The 24,432-nt window shown below is 29.8% G+C and overlaps 1 protein-coding gene across 1 annotated transcript in view; it reads right to left on the reverse strand.

Annotated features, from left to right (window-relative positions):
* Positions 1-24,432, reverse strand: part of LOC145268358 (synergin gamma-like) — a 171,221-nt gene that overhangs the window by 108,734 nt on the left and 38,055 nt on the right. Inside the window, exons 3-7 of the mRNA XM_080123890.1 lie at positions 20,354-20,499; positions 15,047-15,162; positions 10,150-10,400; positions 4,929-5,174; positions 1,586-1,780 (exon numbers count right to left, since the gene is read on the reverse strand). Of these exons, the coding sequence (XP_079980016.1) occupies positions 1,586-1,780; positions 4,929-5,174; positions 10,150-10,400; positions 15,047-15,162; positions 20,354-20,499 (954 nt within the window). The remainder of the gene's footprint in view (positions 1-1,585; positions 1,781-4,928; positions 5,175-10,149; positions 10,401-15,046; positions 15,163-20,353; positions 20,500-24,432) is intronic.

The following is a 24,432-nucleotide window of genomic DNA, read 5'->3' on the forward strand; positions in this document are numbered from 1 at the left end:
GCGTTTCATCTCAGGAAGTCAGTAGACAGCCTGATCTGGTAGCACCAGCATGAAAGATTAGAAGATGGACCTTGGGTTTACTTTTAACTAATAACTCTTGCTTCCCTTACTTTGTTCCTGACTCTTCATGTTACTTGGAGGGGTGGATTTTACTTCATGTTACTTGGACGGGTGGATTTTATGTACACAACGGGCGTGGTATAGATGTATGTATACATTCTGCATGTATATAATGGGTGTACCAAATTATGCAGGCGTTATGTTGTCAGTGGCAGCCCAAATCTTATAGACATATTACTTGTGATGCTGACACAAAACGATGACATATACGTATTGAAAATATGTTTACAGAGGGCGGGAGAGAGACAATTACTTGTACAAACGAATGCTTGTACATGATGATGAGAGGGAGACAAGTTCTTTGATGAATGACAAAGAGAGTGTATATCATAGTGGTCTATATAATAGACTGTCTGTACATTTAAGATGTCGGGTGATGATGGTATGTTCAACAGTTATGGGCAGTACATGTAAAGCAGTTCATTTTAAACGGCATATAAATACAAATCTAGTTGTTCAAACATTTTTATTGTCATGGAGACAATTTTTGTCTCAATAAGATGGTATAACAATTAGTATTGGGACAATCGGAATTGGAAAAATTTGTGTTTAATTTTTGATGTGGAAAACGGTTCTTTTAATTGTTTTGTTTAAAACTTTAATTTTCCATCACTGATACTAGTGATAAAAATAATGAATATTATATATGCACATATTACACAAGTATTTATAGTAATTCGACTATATAGCTAAATATTTAAAGATTTTAAAAGAATCAGAATCAGCAATTGTATCGTAACTGAAAATTTAAAACATTTGTAATTGTATTGGAATCTGGGAAATATTGGAATCGTCCTATCATTAAATAACAATAAAAATCGACATGTCAACTTAAATGCTATTAATGTTTAACCTTTAAAATCTTTCAAAATAACTGTCTACAAATAAAATAACTGGCAACAAATAAAATAAGTGGCAACAAAGATAAAGAAACTAGTTTGAATAATAAATAAGTGCATAACAATAACTTTTTCAAATGTCTCACCTTTTATATGATATTTTAAATAAACTGTGGCAAAGTGTGTTATTGAGTCAATAATATGGTATAACAAATGAAAATTGGGTACTTCTGCAGTTTAAAGCTGTTGGGGAGGTTGGGGGTGTTTATACTACGCTGGGGGCAGGTTGTAAAAAAATGCCAAAATAACTTTCCATACACAAACAAAATGAAAAATGTATTTGTTCACTAATTCAAAGAAACAAAATTTTTATTACCCCCCCCCCCCATGGGAAAAAAATCAGTTGCCATAAAAAAATAAAACAGTAAAATTATTACAGTAGGTTGCTTGTTTTTTTCTTTTGTTGTCCATTTTTTTTTTTTTTTTAATGACTTCTGTTTGCTTGGTATAATCCGGCGGTTTCTGCCGTCTGCCGGGTGTTGCTGAGCGAGACTCACGGAAAAGAAGGACTTCTAAACTGCAGAAGTACCATGTCAGCTTAAATGCTACTTTTTCGAATATCTCACCTTCTACTTTAAATAGTCCATAGAGCGCATCATCCACATCCTCCCATTTCCGTGACCGTTCACTGGGCGTATATGAAGCCGCTTTTGCTGTAAAAATAGGGATTGGGTTGACATCCTTTAATGTCTTCTTTTGGAATGTTTTTGGTTTCTGAGATACTTTTAGGTCTGAATATTGGAGCATCATGGCCATCAAATCTACAAAAAAAAAAAAAAAAAAGAAAAAAAAAGGTTTTAATGGTAATCAGTCATCTACACGATCACAAAAGAATCGTAGAAATCATTTTAATTTTAAAACAAGAACATTCTTGAGATACACCCAATCAATCAGAGTATTAAGTGATCACGATGCTGCACATTTTTTTTTTTTTTTTTTTACATGGAGTTCACCACTTATCAAGGCCCAATAGCCACTCGGGGATAACGGTTATTGTGTGTACAGCAATCAATGGGATAGTGTAGCAATAGTATTGGAGAATTGGTAAGGTGTGATTACTTGGGGGGGGGGGGCGGTTTATCAGGAATTTGTTTGTGTTGGACTTGTGCGTGATAGACCAATGCAAATGCTATTTCAGCTACGTATTCTTGTTAAGAGCAAGTGTAGTAGTTATCTTTTATCTTACCCAAGATCATGGTACTGACCCAGGGTTATGTCGATATGTTCTGTTAGTTTATAAGCTGCTGGAAAAACAGTTGGAAAAAGATGACATGATTATCCAATTAACAATTAGCAGACAACAAAATTATTTTCGCTGATAGGAAAAATAAAATCACTAATATGATACTATTCTTGCAAAAAAAAAAAATGATTATTTTTGATTATAGATGTTTCCACAGAAATAAATTGTTTTCATTATTACAAAAAAAAAAAAAAAAAAAAGAAAAAACTTATTTTATTGAAACTTTTCTTGTAAAAAAAACAAAAAACATAAAACTTCTTATAATGAAAAAAAAAAAATTGATTTTTGTTCATAGTTCTGTTTTTGAATTTATTTCTTCGGTAATGGTGCATGAAATGAGATCTAAATTTCAAAGATGGCAGCAGGTCTGTCAATTGAGTTATGGAAGCACAAAATTGATAAAATACTTTTGCTATTCTTCAAAACTGATTACTTACATGTTTGGACAAAATATTAAGATTTTTGTTAATATATTTTTTCTAACATATTTATGGGGCTTTTTTTTTTTTTCCAAATATAGTTACATTTTCTTTTTTAAATGTACTATATTTAAATATACTCTTTTTAGACCCGTGTAGTCTATTATGATCGTCGCCGATTTAAAAAATTTTTTTTTATAGTTAACTATATTTTATGTTTATTTTTTCACTCCCTTATAAAAAAAGTATATAAAAATATGTAAGCTTTTTTTTATTGATTGATTTTGTGGTTTTTAATCACACAGAAATATCTAAACAATTTGACAAAATATAAACAGCGTTATTTGGAAAAGATATGCGATTAAAAAAACACAAAATCAATTGATAAAGAAAACTTACGTATTTTTATATATTTTTATTTTAAAGGGGATGAAAAAATAAATGTAAGATTATAGTTAACTATAAAAAATAATTTGTTTTAATTGGCAACGATCGTAATACTGTGCAGGTTTAAATAAAGGATATGTAAATAAAGTATATTTAAATATACTACATTTAAAAAAGAAAACAACTATATTTGGAAAAAAACGTAAACATGTTAGGAAAAAATATATCTACGAAAAAAAAAAAAAACTTAATATTTTGTCCAAATTAAATCTGTGCAGTCTATTACGATCACTGATTAAAAAATTTGTTTCATAATGACAGTCTCTAAGATTTTCCTGGAGCTTAAGAAATAACCAAAAGTCACAGGGAGCAAGGTCTGGACTATAGGGAGGGTGAGGAATCATCTTGATGCCCATCTTGGTCAAATAGTCTGCGACAAGGATGGAGTTGTGGATTGGTGCATTGTCCTGGTGGAAATGCCATTGACCTGATTTGAAGAGTGCTGCCCTCTTCCAATGCAATGGAATCTCTTCCTGAACTCCCTTAAAACCTCAACATAGTATTCCTTTTTGTTGATAGTTTTTCTATGTTTTTGTCTTAAAGAAAAGCAACTTATTTTTTCAAACATTTGTTTAAAAGTACTTTCCTTAAAAAAGTAAAAAGATTTCTTTCATATAATTAAACTTATGGTAAGTCTTATCTTCCTGCGTTAAATTTTTGCTTTCAGCATTTTGAATTTATCATCTGGCAGTATTCGCATCGGCTTTTTCTGACTGCTTACTGTAAACTGTCGGAGGATGTTGATGTGACCTTGGGTCAAGTTCTGAATCGGTACTTCATCTTTTCTCTCCTTGACCAGTCAAAGAAAAATCCTTTTAAACGAGGGCAATTTTAATTTTTCTTCAATCCAAAGTGCCTCTGATAGGAGGGATGGATTTTCTCCACAGGAAAACCATTATTGTGCCCAACTCTGCCCTTGTGAGGAAGCAAGCAAACAGGGACTCTTGCTGGTTTTACAGAGTTACCTCTTCATCTATTGTATAAAGAGCAGTTGTCTGTTTTGTTTTTTTAATTTTCTTCCTTTGAAGATTGTAATGCTGCCAAACCAGCTGCTAACATTGCCCTGCTTGTGTATGCATGTTTGTATATCCACTAAAAGTTAAAAACTATTAATCATCAAATTTATATTTTATATGCCTATTCATGCCATTAACACATTAAAGGGTTTGGAATTGAAATAAAAAAAAAACAAACTATTAAACAAATAATGAAGAACAAAAAGTTACGGCTCTGAATTCTCAAGATGAGGATCGATATTTGGGTTATTTGGACTATTGTTCTCTTTTTGATTGTCATTTTCACAATGTTTTGGTCGAGGTAACCTCTGACCTTCTTCAGAAATATGTAATAACAGCAATACATAACAAAAGGAATGCACAGTTTAAGAGAAACCCTCCACCGAAACAACTACTCAGAGAGCATGAAATCAGCTCCAAGAAATCTTGACCAAACACCACCAAAGGACACCACCTAAAAACTCACCAGTTTGTATACCATACATGAAGGGCTATGAAATTAGGACAGTATTCAGGAATTACTCGACTCTCTGGAAACAGCTTGTATGAGTCAAGCCCGAATGGAAAGAACCATGATTATGAACTGTGTATATGCGATTCCATGTAAATATAGGAAAACTAAAGGCAAGACATGTTGTCCACTAAAAGTTAGGTTAGAAGAACATTGAAGAAAAGCTGTAATATGTGTCAAGATTGAAAATTTTAAATCAATGTAACCATTATTTCCTGACGGCGTAGGTAGACTTTTATTATTTTTTTTCTCAAAAACTAAAATTAAAATTACCTTTTTTCTCACCCATGTCTTTCTTTTCCTCAGAAATGATGTTGCTAGCAGCCGCAGGATTACTATCAGCACTACTAATTGCAATGGTCATAGTATTAGTAGAGGCTGGTGTGGTAGTTGGTTTCTTATCTTTTTCTTTCCTTTGTTTGCTTTTGGCAGAGTCAGATTTATCTGAAGGCGCTGAATCTGATGAGGATGCTGGTCCTTGCATAAAATCCCCAAAACTATCTGGATCACTGTCAATGGCTGTAATGAAAAAAATAAGGAATCCATGATTAACAACAGGTACATTTCTTAACTACAACTAAACACAAGTTATGTTAAAGTTTCTTTCCGAGAACTTCCTGCCTCCGAAACTCTGTACAGTAGAACTATTTTCCAGCTTACAACAACGGTCACCGTTAAGTCCAACATAAGCAATTAACCCTTATCCTCGAGTGGCCTTCGTGTCTTGATAATTACTCATTTGTAAAAAAAAAATATATATATAAAAAAAAAAGTCCTACACTGAAATCTTTTTTACATTTATTTTATTTAAATTATTTTTTTACATTCAATAATTTTTAAAAATTATTTTTTTTTTACATTCAATAATTTTTAAAAATTATTTTTTTTACATTCAATAATTTTTTTAAAAATTTCTGGTTCTTGTCTAGAATTAATATTCTATATATTAAAAATAAAACAAAAATACAAAAAAATCTATACAACGTACATACCCATGAAGAAAAAATTATATTTCGAAAATCACTTAAATTAATCAAGTAGTTTTATCTTTAAATAAAAATATAAAATTTTATGAGTAAAAAAGAAAAGTGGTTGTCTTGTCTGCCATTTTCAAAACAATCTCAAAAACAAAAACTCAATAATTCAAACTTGCAAACTCCAAAGACAAATGAGATAATTCAAAAATAATTAAAACTTTTGTGATTCATGCTGTAATGCCTACGAATTCCCATTAATTTTTAAAAATGATTTTCTTTATAAAAACTTGATCAATTTACATAATTTTTGGAATATGATATTTTCATTCTGTCATGGGTACGTACATCATACAGATTTTTCTTTATTTTTATTTTTAAAATAGGGGAAATTCTGGACAATGACTTTTTTTTTTTTTTAAATGTGCTTGGATCTTTGTAAACAAATCTTTAAAAGTTTAATTTAATTATTATGGTATCCACTTGAAAGATTATATGCTTCCAAATTTTGAAAGGTAAAAGTTATTAATGTTTTTTTTATTTTTAACTATTAAAGAAAAAAATTTGGTACTTGTGCAGTTTTTGAACAGGACGTATCTAAGCGCCCGCTTGGCTTTACCCACAATATGACGTCTGCTGCCAGATTATGCAGAGTGTCACCAATGCTCTAATCTTAACAGTATGAAACAGAAATAATGAAGCAAATAGAAATCGTAGAAATAATAAAAAGAAAAAAAAAAAAAAAAAAAAAAGACGTGAAACTTTTTCATTATTCATTTAATGTTTCATAGCAAACATTTATGTGAAGGGGTGAGGATGGGGTATGATAACCATTTTTTTTGTCTTTTTTTATTTTGGATAGATGTTTTTTTTGTTTTTTTTAAATGGTGTATTTGTTTTTGAAAGGTTTTTTAAAAATAAAGTTCAAAGAAGCAAAAGAGATTTTATTTTTCAAGTATTTCTTTTTAAAATTCTTTTTTTTTTTTTGACAAGAAAATTTTAAGAAAAGGTTTGTACACTTCTAACCAGATCCATCATTTACGGAGCCTGTTTTTGCAATGATGCATTTAATGCCACATGTAATGCAGTTCTTTTTGGGGATGCAATTGATTTTTTATTTTGACGAGTGTTTACAAGTGTTTGTCTAACATTGATAAATTCATAGTGTTGTTAGTCCTCCATGCTTTCCATGTAACATTTAGTTTTTATTTAATTTATTTTCTCTTCCAATATTTATCCAAAAGTCGTCTGCTTGTTGCCGTGCATTGTGATTGGGTGCTTGTGTCTTATGTCAGATTACAGATAAACCCAAATGGTTGATGTCATGCTCCAGGCAAAGCCGAGCAGACGCTTAAATATGTTTGGTTCAAAATCTTCAACTATCAAACATTTAAACGACCAACTTAATTTATTGTAGTTAAATTTTTAAAATAGTATGAATACATAAATTCTTGTCCAGAATTCACTCTGTATTAAAAAAAAAACATCTGTATGCTGCATATATCCATGTTGAAATGTAAATATCATATTCCGAAAATCACATAATTGATAAAGTAGTCTTATTTTTAAATAAGAAAATCAAACTTTATGATCATCCGAGAAGTGACCGTCTCATTGGCTATTTTGAAAAATATCTCAAGAAAAAAAAAAAAAAAAAAAAAAAAAAAAACGGAAAATAACTCAACAATAATTCATACTAGCAAGATTTATACTGCAATGCTAACAAATCACAATAAATCTCACACGTTTGAATTATCGGCAAGTTTATCTCCCTTTATTTTTTAGTTTCTTTTCAAAACAGTAGGCAAGACAATCTCTCCTCAGTTAAAATCTAACTTTCTTTTATAAAAAAAAGAGTTCTTTTAATCAAGTTAGATGATTTTTGGTGTACAATATTTTTTCATCACAGATACACACATTATACATATTTTTCAGTTCTTATTTAGAATTCAATCTAATTAAAAAAAATAAAACTACAGAAGAATCTTTATGATGTACGTACCTGTCATGGAACGGACATGTCATATCCCAAAAGTCATATAAATCGATCCAGTAGTTACAAAAAGAAAATCATTTTCAAATGATTTTAAGCGATTAATGCGTAATCAATAGCATTACAAAGTTGATCTCGAAGTTTGAATTACTATGAACTTAATTGTCTTTATATTGTTTTTTTTTTTTTTTTATAAATTGCAACGTGAGATAGTTCCTTTTGCTTACTCATAAGCTTGGATTTTCTTAGTTAAAAATATACTACCTGATCAATTTACGTGATTTTTTTTTGAATATATCTTCATTACTGCGACTGATACATATATTATAAAGATTTTTCTGTATTTGTAGTGTCAATATTTACACATCGATGTACAAAATCAAATGTATAAATGCATTTGTACGCATATCGTCTGCGCATCACTAACTTAAATAAAAACAAATTATATTTTGGACCAATCAGAAAATTTTCTGAATTTATTTAAAATAGTCTTTCTGGAAGAAATCCTTTTAAAGGGCTAAATTCTCTTTCAATAAACTAGTGGAGCCCAGTTAACCCGAGTCTATGGACTAGTGGGTACTCGTCTTTGCAACATTTCCTTCCACTCGTGCACGCAAACATTAACAAATACACAGACACACACAACTCATCACATTATAATCTCAATCTATATAAAACTTTATTCATTGAAATATTACAATCTTTTTGAACTCCAATCATATTCAATATGATATCAAAAGAACATTAACTCTTATAAACAACTTTCAATGAATTATAATTTATTTAATTGAGAAGTTTTGAATATGATTTTTCTGACCCCTAAAACTCACCGCTCTTAATTAATCGCTATAGACTTTCTTTAATGATTTTACAAGAATTCTGAAAATATTCATGAACATTCTATGTTTTCATATTTTTGTGAACCTTCCATTTTAAAGACGTAAAATATCTTGTGTGAATAAATCTTCACAATTTATTTTTATTTCGAACTATTATTCTCATCTTTATTAGCGGTTGTTTTTGATCTTTTATTGGTTTTGTTTATTCCAATTAAGGAATAATATATATAAATCTTCACAAGTATGAAACATTTAAATGACCAAATTTATTGTAGTTAAATGCATGCCTTCTTAACTCATTTTGTTTTATCATAACACGTCTCTCGTCTTCCTCACATTTGATTATAAAACCCTGAAAACCTTTTTCATTGAAAATATTTCTCTGAATCTCCCTCATCCTAAAAATACTTATCTCCTTACAAAACACCCTAAAGTAAAACCCAAAAACCTGTTGTGAACACATCCCTAAAAACCATAGACTTGTTTTTTTAATTGGGTTGAATTCTAAATAAAAACCGATTTTTCTTTATTTTTTGCTTAATATCGGGCGAATTCTGAACAAGAACTGAAAAGACTACTACTGAGAGACAACTATTCTGTGGCAATGAGTCAATCAGCCATTTCTGTCTACAACAATGCGGGTCAATTATAATGCAGATAGACGAACATTCAATCGTGCAAGTCCCTTATTACCATCTACCATTGTAATGTTATAACAGTTATCTCTGCAAGTAAAAAAAATTATTGTTAATAATACAATGAAACCAAGTAAGAATTCAACCTAATTAAAAAAAAAAAAAATACAGAAAAATCTTTATGATGTATGTACCCGTCACAATGAAAATGTCAGATTCCAAAAATTGCAGAAACTGATCAAGTAGTTTTTTTTTTTTTTATTTTTTTTTTTTAAAATCGAGAAAATCATTTTTAAGCAATTAATGTGGAATTTTTTGCAGGTTTTAATTATTGAGTTATCTGCTCCTGTTTTTTCAAGCTGCTTTACTTATAAAATTTGATTTTTTGCCACTTGTACAGTTTAATTAAGACATTAAAAAATGAAAATATCGAAAAAAAAGTTTATATTGTATGTATCTGTCATGGAATGAAGTTCTCCGAAAAAAATTTCACCAAGTAGTTTTTTTGGTTTTTTTTTACAGTGGAAAAACAATTTGTTATCCTATCAAGCAAAAGGTTCGATTTTTAGGAAGAAAAGCTAGTATTAAAGATGGGGAGGGAGTGTTGGCACTTTATATGGAGTTATCTCCCCGTGGCGTGTTCTAAAAATCCAAACAAAAATTTTTAAATTCAAAGATGTCTTCCTTCGATGTGCTGTCATAAAAACGTGTTTTTCTGCTGTAAAAAAAAAAAAATAAATAAATAAAAACTACTCGGTCAAATTAAGTGAAATTTTTTCAGAGATCTTTAGTTCAAAACTGATACGTAAAATATAACCTTTTTTCGATATTTTCATTTTTTAATGTCTTGATTAAACTGTACAAGCACCAATTTTTTTTTTTAGTTACACACACACACAAAAAAAAAACCTACTTGGTCGATTTATGTAATTTTTTTTTTACTATATCTTCGTCCTGAAGCGGGTACATACATCATAAAGATCTTTCTGTATTTTTGTCTTATTTTTTAATTAGGTTGAATTTCCAACTTGCACCAAACTTTTTTTTACCCACCTGTTGCACTATTGAATGCTTGCTTCGGTTTTGCCTTGGACATTTTTCCAAACATGGATTCAATCATACGATCCGGATCAGTTGAATTAATCCCCATGGTTCCAAACATTTTTAACTTCATCTGTTGTTCATGAAAGTGTCGACCTTTCTTTTGGTCATCAGGTGGTCGAGCATTGGGCTGCATCCCTCCCATCATCTGTCCAGGAACCATTCCTGGCATTACACATTGATTTATACCCATAGGAAATCCTCTGTCAATAAACGAATCATTAATTACATTTTATTTTTCATATATATAATAAATTTCATATATATATATATATATATATATATATATATATATATATAATAAATTTCATATATATATATATATAATATAATAAATTTCATATATATATATAATATAATAAATTTCATATATATATATATAATATAATAAATTTCATATATATATATATAATATAATAAATTTCATATATATATATATAATATAATAAATTTCATATATATATATATAATATAATAAATTTCATATATATATATATAATATAATAAATTTCATATATATATATAATATAATAAATTTCATATATATATAATATAATAAATTTCATATATATATATAATATAATAAATTTCATATATATAATATAATATAATAAATTTCATATATATATATAATATAATAAATTTCATATATATATATATATAATAAATTTCATATATATATATATATAATAAATTTCATATATATATATATAATAAATTTCATATATATATATATAATAAATTTCATATATATATATAATATAATAAATTTCATATATATATATAATAAATTTCATATATATATATAATATAATAAATTTCATATATATATATAATAAATTTCATATATAATATAATAAATTTCATATATATATAGATAATAAATTTCATATATATATAGATAATAAATTTCATATATATATAGATAATAAATTTCATATATATATAGATAATAAATTTCATATATATATATATAATATAATAAATTTCATATATATAATATAATAAATTTCATATATATAATATAATAAATGTCATATATATAATATAATAAATTTCATATATATATATATAATATAATAAATTTCATATATATATATATAATATAATAAATTTCATATATATATATATAATATAATAAATTTCATATATATATATAATAAATTTCATATATATATATATAATAAATTTCATATATATATATATAATATAATAAATTTCATATATATATATAATAAATTTCATATATATATATAATAAATTTCATATATATATATAATAAATTTCATATATATATATAATAAATTTCATATATATATATAATAAATTTCATATATATATATATATATATAATATAATAAATTTCATATATATAATATAATAAATTTCAGAAAAATTGACTTCACATATTTCTATGGTGTGATGTTGATCTTCCCTATTTCGGGAATAGATGAACTCTTTTAGAAACTATAGAGTCATGACAAAATGTTATGGGCAGTCATAGCCACAGTATCAGATGTATATTTTCTCTAGCATACTATTTCTGTACTTCTGTAAATACACCACCATGTTGTCTGGACTATTATCAGCTTTATCACAACATACACATATAATGAAAACAAGTGCTGATTCTGCCACACAGAAGTAGAGAGTGTGAGCCACCTGACATCCAGCTGTGAGGTTCTGCTGGTGGTGGTGGTGGGGGAGGGCTACTATATGATGTGGCACAATGAAGTGCAAATATCTCCATTGGATGATATGTAAAAAGTTGAATATTGAATATAGCAGCAAGTCTTGGGAACATATACCAGAAAAAAACAGTTGTAAATAAGTTATTCACCATCCATTATTCAATTCCTACAGTTACATACCTTCAAACCTGACATAGTGATATGGAATAAGGATAAAGAAACAGTCTTCTTATAAATTAGTGTTTCAGATGATGCTCGGTTAAACAGAGCTGAGAAGGAAAAGATAACGAAATAGTAAAGTCTTATATTTATGACATGAAAAGAAATTGGAATCTTAGGGAGATCTTCATCATTCCAGTAATTATAGCAACAACTGAACTCTTAAAAAAGAATTTCAAAAACTACCTGGTGAATATACACAGTGAACCAAGTGCAAGAGAAATACAAACAATTTTACTGAAAGGAATTGTTAGAATCTTAAATATATATATATATATATATATATATATATATATATATATAAATATGTGCCTTGTTTGGGGTGAAAATTGAATTTAAAAAAAAAAAAAAATTTTACTGAAAGGAATTGTTAGAATCTTAAAAATATATATATATATATATATATATATATATATATATATATATATATATATATATATAAATAAAAATTACAATAAGTTTACCAAGGTAATCAAAATGGTAAACTGGTAAACTTAAAATATATTATAAATATTAAAGAGTTAATATTTACAAGTAAAGTAATCTCAACCAGATGTAAAAGCTCAATGAAACCAAAAAGGAAATAGAGCTTATAATATGAACAAATGATTAATAAAACATGTTAAAAAACATCTTGAAAAAGAGTTAAAAACATTTAATTTTAAAAAGGAAGCACAAGATAAGTGGATAGTCCTTAATCCGGAGTTTCTTTTTTCTTTTACCTCCTATTCCCCTTACCTCACCCTTTTTTTTATCCAAGTAAGATCTGTGACTTACTTGTGGTTTCATTACATACTTTTAGATGCAAAATCCGATCCCGCATTTTGCTAATTCCTGCCCTCTGATGAGAAGGAGAGTATTTCTTCAAAACTCCGCGGATTAAGGACTATCCACTTATCTTGTGCTTCCTTTTTAAAATTAAATGTTTTTAACTCTTTTTCAAGATGTTTTTTAACATGTTTTATTAATCATTTGTTCATATATATATATATATATATATATATATAAACTGTGTCAATCGCTTTATTGCAGATTAGTAAAATATCAACATTTCATTAAATATACACCACAAAAAAAAAAAAAAAAAAAAAATGAAAATTTTATCAAACGACTGTTTCAGGGTGAGTTATTTTTCAAAATTTTATTCAAATCCATGTGATATTCACAAAATTGACATTTTATTTATTTTCAAGTAATTTATACTGTTCATCGCTTTATTGCAGGTCTTAAAATGCCAAAAAAAGGGGCGATTAATGGTTATCAAAAAGGAAAGGATTGTTGCTGGACTCGCAGAAGGATTGTTCAAAGATTTAGCTATGGAGCTGGAAAGGGATTCATTCAGGAACAACCCCAACATCAAATCCAGAAAAGATAAGGGCACCACGAGAAACCTTTCATATCATAAAATTTGTAGGGAAGTCAACCAAAACCCAAACAGCACCAGTGTTTCTATTTTTACAAGAGCTGGAATCGCTCCAAGATCCAGAAAGGTCCGAAGTAATGTGTTGAATGAGATTGCAAGGAACATCAAAATTATTCTAAGGCCTCCATTGAGCAAACAACATAGGGAAAAACAAATGGTCTGGGCACAGAATTACATGAAAATGGATTTCCAACGTGTCCTATTTACAAATGAGACCCGTGCTACTCTTGACGGTTTGGATGGATGGGCCAAATGTTGGCACTCGAACGGAACTTTAACCCCTTACAGAATTCATCGCCAACAAGGTGGTGGAGGCATCATGTTTTTGGCAGGAATCATTGGGGATAAGTTGGTTGGACCATTCAGAATTCCAGAGGGTGTAAAACTTACCAGCAATGCATACACAACCTTTTTGGATAAACATTTGTCACCATGGCTAGATGACCTACCATTGTAATGTCACTTTCAGATGATTTTTATGCATGAGAATGCACCATCCCATTCTGCTAGGACGACTGCAACCTTCCTCGAATCTATGGGCTTCTTTGGAGAAACCCTTATGAGCTGGCCACCGTGTTCTCCGGATCTTAACCCCATTGAACATACCTGATCAATATTGAAAAGGTGTTTACAAGGGAGGAGAGCAATTTACTTCAAAGGATGCCCTACGGAGGAAAGTAGTTGATATTGGCAAAACCATAACTCCTTTTCAGATCAGACAATTGACTTCGGTGGACAAAAGGTTGTTTAAAGTTATTTTTAAAAAATGGTGGATATGTCGATAAATAATTAATTTATACGAGGCCCATACCTAGGATATGCTTTTGTTTATTATTCTTTGACAGAAAAATATAAAAAGTAGAGTTCGCAAGATAAGAAATTTTATTTTTGCCCTAAAACAATATTTTAAGAGACCTACAATAAATTGATGGACAGTGGAAATTCCTTGATAAAGAATAAAATGTCATAACTTTGAATATCGCATAAATTTGAATAAAATTTTGGAAAATAACTAACCTTAAAGCAGTCGTTTGATTATACAATTTTTATTTTGTTGTGACGTATATTTAGTGAAATATTGACATTTTACTAATCTGCAATAAAGCGATTGACACAGTTATATATATATATATATATATATATATATATTACTCCACTACAGAAGTTTGTTTTTATGATTGCGAAAATATATGCACATTTAATGTGTTTATATGGTAATCATGAAAAATAACAATTTTATAGTTAGATAGTTAGAGATTTATGAAGAATCGAAATCAGTAATTGTATCGGAATTGGGAAAAGTATTGAAATTGTCTCATTACTATTTGGCTAATAATTTTGAAAGAATCTTAACTTAGCGACAGTTATAATGAGGTGTTAAAAAACTGAAACTGAAAAAAGAAAAAAAAAACAAAAGAAAAATTTAATTTTGTTGAAATGAAATTGCAGATACTTTTTTTTTTTTTAAAACTACTTTTACTATAATGGATGTACAAATAAATAAGTTTTAACTTACGCTTTTGGAGCATGTGGACTTTGCGCCATTTGTGGTGTGTATGGAGGCGGAGGAGGCATATTCCCTTGTGCCATCATTGCTCCATGCATTGCCATTGGAGCAGTTATATATCCAGTCTAAAAATAAAAACCAATAATTACATTTTCTGTAGAGGATAATATTTAAAAGGCTGAGAATTTGCCTTAAAGTGAAGCATTTTCGTTATATGCTAAATGTTTAGTGTTGAAATCTTAGTGTCGTTACTTACTCAACAGTAGCTTCTAATCATTTTGCATTTTTGCCTGCAACTGGACATGAGTAATGACGGCTCAGATGTTTTTTTTTTTTCATATATACTACGAAATCACTGTTTACCAAGGCCTAGAAGCCACTTAAGGATTAGGGTTATATGAGTGTCAGGTGAGACAACACTGTGATGATAACTGATGATAGAAATTAGAAATTAAGTATTTCAAAGGATGGGCTAAACAAGAACTTGTTTATGTTGGACTTGAAAATGATCATGTTATAGTCAGCTAAGAAGCAGGTCTGCAGTATTGTGTTCCGCAGATAGAATACAAGATAAATTGCTGCCAGTGGTTGTAGCTAGGCGAGTGTTTGCCATGAATGTTTCAATTGAGCAAAGTTAAGTTACTTAATTAAGGTAAACATTTGGTCCATCTTGATTTTGTTGGATGGAAAGCTGCAACGAAAATTCTATCACGAACAACAGACCTTTGGTTTCTTTTCAGCAACCTTTATTCCAGAATGTTGTTTCCATCTTGAACAGGGTTGAATGCTGATACAGTTCTGTCTACATCTTAATTATCGATCTTGCCCCTGCTGGGTACCATTCTGTGTGTCAACCGTCTCTCTCGGCTGCTCATTACAAACTCTACTAACTAACTTTCTATGTAATCAAAAATCCTTGCTTAGTTTTTTGTCACATCTTTATTAAAACCAAACATTCCAATCCTATTTAAACATCCTTATAAACAATTTATTGTTTTATATATTTCTAGCTTAATTATTTCTACATTAAATTCCTGTCCTATTTCAAAACATTCTTCAATTGTGAAAGCACTTATTTCCATAACATTGTCACCAGTTCAATGTCGGTCACTCACTTTTCTGTTCAGGACATCCGTAATATAATATGTATTTGTGCATTAATTCTTACTAGCATATTACATTGCTTATGCACATATCTAGCCAATTTTACATTTGGTCTCAATTTTAAATTCAAATTTACTCCATCTTTCACTTTCTCATATATATATATATATATATATATATATATATATATATATATATATATATATATTTTTACCATTTTATTTGCTTAGTTACAGGTTTCGGTTACCGAATCGTATCAACAATCCAATAACTTCATCATCAGACTTTACAGAAATGAAGTTATTCCCACAACGTTATGAAGTTATTGGATCGGTGATACGATTCGGTAACTGAAACATGTGTAACCAAGCAGATAAAACGGTAATAAAAAATATATTTGCTCTGCAATAGTATTGAGCACTATCTTAGATTATTACTAATTACAATTTTTGCTATATATATATATATATATATATATATTCATTCAAGCAAACATTGTTAAAAATAACGAGCTTCTGTTTAATTATATCTTTTTTTTATTTTGGTGTTATCTTTGTGTAAAAAAAAAAAAAAAAAAAAAGAAAAAGAAAGGCTGGAGAAAAGAAAATTGGGGATAGATAATCCGTATTATTTGAACCACTACTGCTCTCATCTGGAGTCTTATTCTCACACTGTTTCAGTCAATTATGCACAGAATTTCAAATGAAACCCTTTATTTAATCCATCGGGCAAGAACCTGTGGCATAACAGATAAAGTACTTAGTAAAATTCATTAATTAAAGTACATAATTAAAGTACTTGATAAAATTCATTAATTTAAGTACATAATTAAAGTACTTGATAAAATTAATTAATTTAAGTACATAATTAAAGTACTTGATAAAATTCATTAATTTAAGTACATAATTAAAGTACTTGATAAAATTCATTAATTTAAGTACATAATTAAAGTACTTGATAAAATTCATTAATTTAAGTACATAATTAAAGTACTTGATAAAATTCATTAATTTAAGTACATAATTGAAGTACTTGATAAAATTCATTAATTTAAGTACATAATTAAAGTACTTGATAAAATTCATTAATTTAAGTACATAATTAAAGTACTTGATAAAATTCATTAATTTAAGTACATAATTAAAGTACTTGATAAAATTCATTAATTTAAGTACATAATTAAAGTACTTGATAAAATTCATTAATTTAATTTAAGTACTTAATTAAAGTACTGGATAAAATTGGCTGATGAAACAAGAATGTGCTACCCCTGTCGATTAAGTAAAAAATTCCATTCCAAATTCCATGCAGATTCCCAAATTTGACAAGATTCCCTGAGTTCTACAAGATACATCTGAAGAAGGTTGGAGGGTCCATCTGCTGTAACGTTGTGGAAATAACAACAGAGATGAGAACAGCAGTCCGAATAATCTGAATATGACTTGTTAATTATTTGTTCACTAATAGGCAATTATTTTCACTATCTAATATTCAACCATAACTTTAATTTTACATTTTTTGTTCTACATTTTTTTTTTTTTTTACTTTGATCTTAAATTGCAAAGCAAGTATTTGTTTATGCATCTAGATTTAATTTTTTTTATTTTATTTGATACATCAATTTGGTTTTTAAAGTTCATGATTGGATAAGTTTCACATACAGAAATAGTACAACTAAATATGTATCTATATATGGGAACAAAAATATTAATCGGGAAATCTTAAAACTAGCTCTTCCTTAATATACGTAGTATATAATAACTAGTAATATAATTAAATTAGTTTTTTTTGGGGGGGGGGGGTTAATGGTCAAGACAATCCATACACAAAATTGGATCGGAACAATAAAATATGGGAGGATAAAAAGAATATAAGGGAAAATTGAAGGATTTTACCACATTGTTTGATAATTAAGGAATTATATAAAATGGTAAAGACAAAAATTGGATGAAAAAAAAAGGGAAACATTGGAAATGTACAAGACAAAATACCTCCTCAGCATCTGAACCTGTTTCTTCTTCAGATTCTGTTGACTGGGAACAAACAAGGACAAAAAAATGTTACAAAGTACGGTGCTTATGCAGAGAAGGTATCATGCTATTTTTTTTTTTTTTTTTAAATGGTATTTTCAAGTTAAATTAAAGTTTTATGTCATCTTTTGCTTATTAAATTTTTAGGTGAAAGTATAGAATAGTTATAAAACACTTTCCTCATGTTAAGAATGGCTTTCTAAATAATAACGTTATCATATCAGCATGGTACCTTCTCCGTAGAAGTACCAAATGTACAACTGAATTATCATTCTTTCAAAAATTATAATTTTCAAAAATTATAATTTTCATGCACCAACTTTTCAGCTTTTTATATCTTCTACGATTCCATGCATCACTAGTACATATCTAAAACAACTATTGTGACCTGTGTCATAAGCTGACTATACCTGTTGTAATTAAACATTTTCTGTATATCGGTAACTTATAAGCTCCAAAACTTGGCATGTAGTATCCTTGATGTGCCAGAGAGGTGGGGGGTAGAGAGGGATAAATATTAATATAATAACTACTGCAACTGCTAATATTAAAAATATTATTTAATAAATAATTCGGTAATCATCTGTAGACCTAGCTTTGATCGCAGAGTATGTTTTAGTTTATGAAAACCGAACCATTAAATTACGTATAAAAAGGCAAAAATGTTGGATATTCTATTCTTTATGAAAATTAACAGCTTTTAACATTACTTTTTAAATCGTCCTCATTAACATTACAACATTGCATTATTATGTTTTTTTTTTTTTGTTTTTTTTTTTTAATTATATTTTCACCCCAAACAAGGCACATTGCCACTTTGGTGTAGGGGGCTACTATCAGGGGAAACATCTACTGGGGCACTATGTAGGGATTAGGGCAGCGAGATGTTGGTTCACGTTGCACTTGAACTTATGCATGTCAGTACAGTTGGGGAAGCAGTGACCTGGAATGGAATTCCAAAGTCTAGCAGTTCTGGGGAAGAAACTACTGGAGTAGAACGATCTTTTACATCTAGGGATCTCTATGTTTGGTAAGTAGGTGTTTTTTATTAACAATTGTTATCTCTTCATACTTTGATTTCAACCATACTTTTGACAGTGCTGTGAAGACCTCCCAACTAAAATTATATTTAGTAAGTTATAGGTGGTGGAGAGGAGAAACAGAATCTTTAAAGCAATAAATGTAAATTGTATTTATACTTTGGACTATTTTCATCCAACAACTTTGAGGTTGTTTCCACAGCAATTGAGAAGGCTAGCCTTCTGGCCTGACAGTTTGCCTCCAACTCTACTTTGGACTCAGCAAACCAAACTTTTCCGGATTTTTTTTTTTTTCAAACAGAAACCACGTTTGCTGATTTGAAAAATCTCCCCTTCCCAAGTTTGTGATATCATAAAAAATCTAGACACCCTGAAGGCATGTAGACCTGATCTCATCTCAGCTATACCATTAAAAAAAATGATCCTCTGAGGTTGCTCTAGTTCTCTCTAAACTCTTCAACAAATGCCTTACCGAATATTGCTTTTCTGACTGTTGGAAAATTACTTCTGTGTTATCAGTTTACAAAAATTCGAAATGAGAAAGAACTGACCCACTAAATTATTGCCCTATTAGGCTTACACTCCTTATATCATTTACATAGGTTACACATTTTACATCGTTTGCGTAGGTTACACATTTTACGTCGTTTGCATAGGTTACACATTTTACGTCGTTTGCGTAGATGACACATTTTACGCCGTTTGCGCAGATGACACATTTTACGTCGTTTGCGCAGATGACACATTTTACGTCGTTTGCGCAGATGACACATTTTACGTCGTTTGCGCAGATGACACATTTTACGTCGTTTGCGCAGATGACACATTTTACGTCGTTTGCGCAGATGACACATTTTACGTCGTTTGCGCAGATGACACATTTTACGTCGTTTGCGCAGATGACACATTTTACGTCGTTTGCGCGGATGACACATTTTACGTCGTTTGCGCAGATTACACATTTTACGTCGTTTGCGCAGATTACACATTTTACGTCGTTTGCGCAGATTACACATTTTACGTCGTTTGCGCAGATTACACATTTTACTTATCTGTTAGTTTCTTTATTCCGAATACAATAATCTACAACCAAAATGGATAAACAAGAATAAAAGAAAAAAAAAATGTTTGTTCTATTTTACCTGCACAGGATATAAGCCTTGAGCTATCATGGTACCAGGAGCCATCATTCCTGGGGGTATCATACTATATGGGGCAGCAGCTTGTGGGTTAGCAGGGAAATACTGTGTAGCTGCAGCAACAGGAGTACCCTGCATGGGAGGAAATCCTGCAAAAAAGTTGACAAATTTATTACATGGTACGAAAACATTATATGAAGACATAAAAATGAGAAGGAGAATAGTGAATGGATGTTGAGACGGATGAAGCAGCTAAGTTCAGTAAAGTAATGAAAGGAAGGGCATTTGATATAAAAAAAAAAATAGGGAAGCAAATATGTCGCGACAAAGCGTGTGAAAATAAACAGTTACAGGGAAAGAAGTGGAAGCATCTAAGGAGAAAGAAGTGGAAGCATCTAAGGAGAAAGAAAAAGGAAATGGAGAAGAACCTACTATTTAGGAAGAAGGTAGTTTTGTGCAAAGTAAATGGTTGATTTCCAAACGTTTTAACTAGTCTTTACACTTAAAAAATTCACCAAATTTTAACCAGTCTTTACACTTAAAAAATTCATCAAAATTCAGGAAATTAACTAACTGTAAGAAAGCTTTCAGTATTTGTTAATTAGCGATCACAGAATATAATAAACCAATTAACTTTTATTAAATTTTAGTGGAAAGATATTTTTCTGTAGAAGGAAAAACACCTTCACTTGGTTTTAGATGCATTAAAAGTAACCAGCCACTTTTTCTCCATTATACCACATGCTCAAGATCAGAGGAGAGAGAATCAGAGAGAATTTGGTCGTTTATGGCCTTTGATATGCTACCATAGATGGTAGTGTGAGCAGCATAAATGTCTACGAATGATCTAAGGATGTGATTTGGGAAATCATTGATGTAGGTCAGGAAGAAAGTTGAACTCCTGAGGGACTCTTGCATTAATACTATGAGCTTCTGATTTCTGCCCATCAACCACTACTCTTATGAACCTATCAGAGAGAAATGATTTAATAATTGAAAAGACATTTCCAGCTATACCATAGCTGGAGATCTTTTGAAGTAGACCTTTATGCCATACCTTATCAAAGGCCTTTGATATGTCAAGAGCAATTGCCCTAGAAAGGAAGCCTCTTGAGAGATTTGCTAATCCTATTAGATATAACTGTAAGCACATCTGCTGTAGATCGAGCAGAACGGAAACCATATTGCATGTCACTAAGAAGGTTATTTTTGCTGAGGTGGTTGACTACTAATTGTGTGTACAGTTCCCACACTGACATCAAACTGTGCACTTATTATCTATATAGACACATGACAGTCCTTATCCATGAAATTCTTTATTTGGCCAATCAACTCTGGTGTTCTGACTTCCTTACTCCTTCCACACCTCTCATCATCCCTCACAGACTTCTTGCCGTCCTTGAATCTCTGATGCCACTCAAAAACTTTCCAGCTTCCAGGGGAAAAAAATTGGCTATGCATTTGTTGAAGAGTTGGCAATGTCTACATTTTTCATTATTTCATGGACATAATTTTCAGATATTTACGTGTAGCTTCTGTCTGCAATGGAAATTTGTGAGGGAATTATTTGAGGAGTCTAAGTTGGAATTAGAGGCAAATTGCCAGGTAAGCAGGTCAGCTTTCTCAATTACCCTAAAAGTAACCTCATGGCTATTAATTGAGGAATAGTTGATTGTCCATTATTCACCACACAATTATAAATTTTAAAGAAATCATGAGATCTTATTTTCTGCAACTCGATACATTTCCTAGTCACTTCAGAATATCTTCTCTTGGCTGCGACTATTTCACTCTTACAATTATCTGCAGCTTCTGTAAACTTTTGTCTATTTGTATTTATTGTAGTGATAAAGTTATCTGCTGATGGCACCATGCTCTATAACAGACACAAGGAGAAAATGAATGAACACATATCTAAAGCAATAATTGAAACCTTAGAGGAAGACCTTCAGTCTTAGTGGAATGGGATCGTAAATAGACACTAACATTCAATGCTGCTAAGACTAAGCTTCTTTCCTTTAACAATTACAAGAAACCTTCTTAACTACTGATTGCTATAACTAATAATACACTACCTGAAAAATATGTGATCAAATTCCTTGGCTTAATATTCACAGGCAACATGAATTGGACAAATGCACTAAGGACATTGCCAAAGTTGCTGCAAAGAAGGTGGCTTCTCTCTACTGTGTGAGAAAATTACTCACACCGAGAGTATTTTGTACCTCTTCAAAGCCACTATTCGCCCATACATGGAGTATTGTTGCTATATCTGGGCTGGTGAATCTGCCACTAGTCTCACTCTAGACACGGTTCAAAATTTAAAAAAAAAAAAAAAAGAGTTGCCAACCTAATAGGTCCTGGACTAGCAACCAACCTTTTTTTTTCATTGAAATGTTGAATCTCTGTGCCTGTTGTAACAAATATTTTAATGGAATGTACTCTGATAAACTCAAAACACTTGTATCTCCTCAATGTAAATAGCCACAACTAACCCAACAAGCAGCAAAATCCCACCTTAACACTGTAAAGATCTTTCAATGTCGAAAAACCTATTCTAAGTTTCTTCTATCGAACTGCTAGACTATGGAATTTACATTAGCATTACAAGCGTATGCTGTATTTTTGTGGACATCAGCAATATTGCATGCGCTTCAACAAGTCATATCTTTTTTATTTTGGGGTCAATTCTTAAAAGAATTACATTGATGGAAAAAGAATCAAATAAGCATTCCAATGATAATTTATTTTGCTTTTATGCATTCAATGTTTTTAGGCTTCAAGTTAAAAATGAAAAAAAAAAAAAAAAAAACGGTAAAAAACGACGGCAATAAAATGGGAAACAGTTTTTTTAATGTTTATATTTTATATGTTACGTTTGGATACAAATGCGCGAGGTTAAATTTGATTGGATATGGCTGAACTTTTATAGGCTATATAAACTGTACTCTACTGTACACTCTTTAACCCTTATCCTTGAGTGGCCTCTTGGCCTTGATAATGTGGTGATGCCTATGTAAAAAAAAAAACAAAACAATGAAATCCATCTCTACTGGTCTTTGATTTTAATTTTTATGACCATGGGAAGCAAAGTTACGACCGAGCAAAGTTGATGAAGAATATTTCAAAACTGATAAGATAAATCGGTTATATATCATCCATTTTCAAGTCGATAATAGTTTCAGAATTATTTTCATGTAAAATATGTAAATATTTTATAATTATTAATTGTGTGGAAATTACAGAATATAGAATTTAATGTAAAACGACTCGCTATGCGCTAATTCGCTGACTGCAGTCATTGTATTGACGAGTTTCGCTTAAAAATAGAAACTGTTTTTTTCTGCTTTCAAATTCTGAGTTTGTCGATTTTAAAAAATTATTTTCAAGTTTTTTCAAATTTGATTTCCAAACAATACTATTTTGTTGTTTTTAACGTTTTTAATACACATGTACTAAAAACGTTAAAAAACAACAAAATGTACATGCGTTTCTGTTACCATGGTATTTATTACTTCTTATTTGTACTTAATGTAGAATTGTGTTTTTTTAGTAGTAAAAATAAATAAATAAATAGGTACTTGTGCACTTATGCTACCATGCTGAAATAATGTTATTTAGAAATCCATTCTTAACATAGGGAGAGAAGGGTGTTTTGTTAACTATTCTGTACTTTCACCTAACAATTAAATAAAAAAGATATTGTGAAACTTGAATTTAACTTGAAAATACTATTTAGAAAATGAGTACGGTAACATAAGTGCATAAGCACCCAAATAAATGTTACCAAAGGCAAGATAAGTTACTCTTCTATCTAGTTGGATAAGTTTTTAGTGTATTTATTCAATGTAAAATGTTCATTTCAACAATCAGTGTTACACAAACGTAAGAAAACTAACCACGTGATATCTCATGTCTTTGAAATCTCGACAATGACTTAAAAATATACAAAATACTGTTAGAAACCCAACTAATAAATGTCCTTGTGACATTTATTGGTTGGGTTTCTAATAATATTTTGTATAATTTTTTTATTTTTAACTCCTTGCCAAGACCATTTTTTTGAATCTGTAAAACAAAAT

This window comes from Euprymna scolopes, chromosome 43 (assembly GCF_053919585.1).
Source record: "Euprymna scolopes isolate OS-2025 chromosome 43, ASM5391958v1, whole genome shotgun sequence".
NCBI lineage: Eukaryota > Metazoa > Mollusca > Cephalopoda > Sepiida > Sepiolidae > Euprymna > Euprymna scolopes.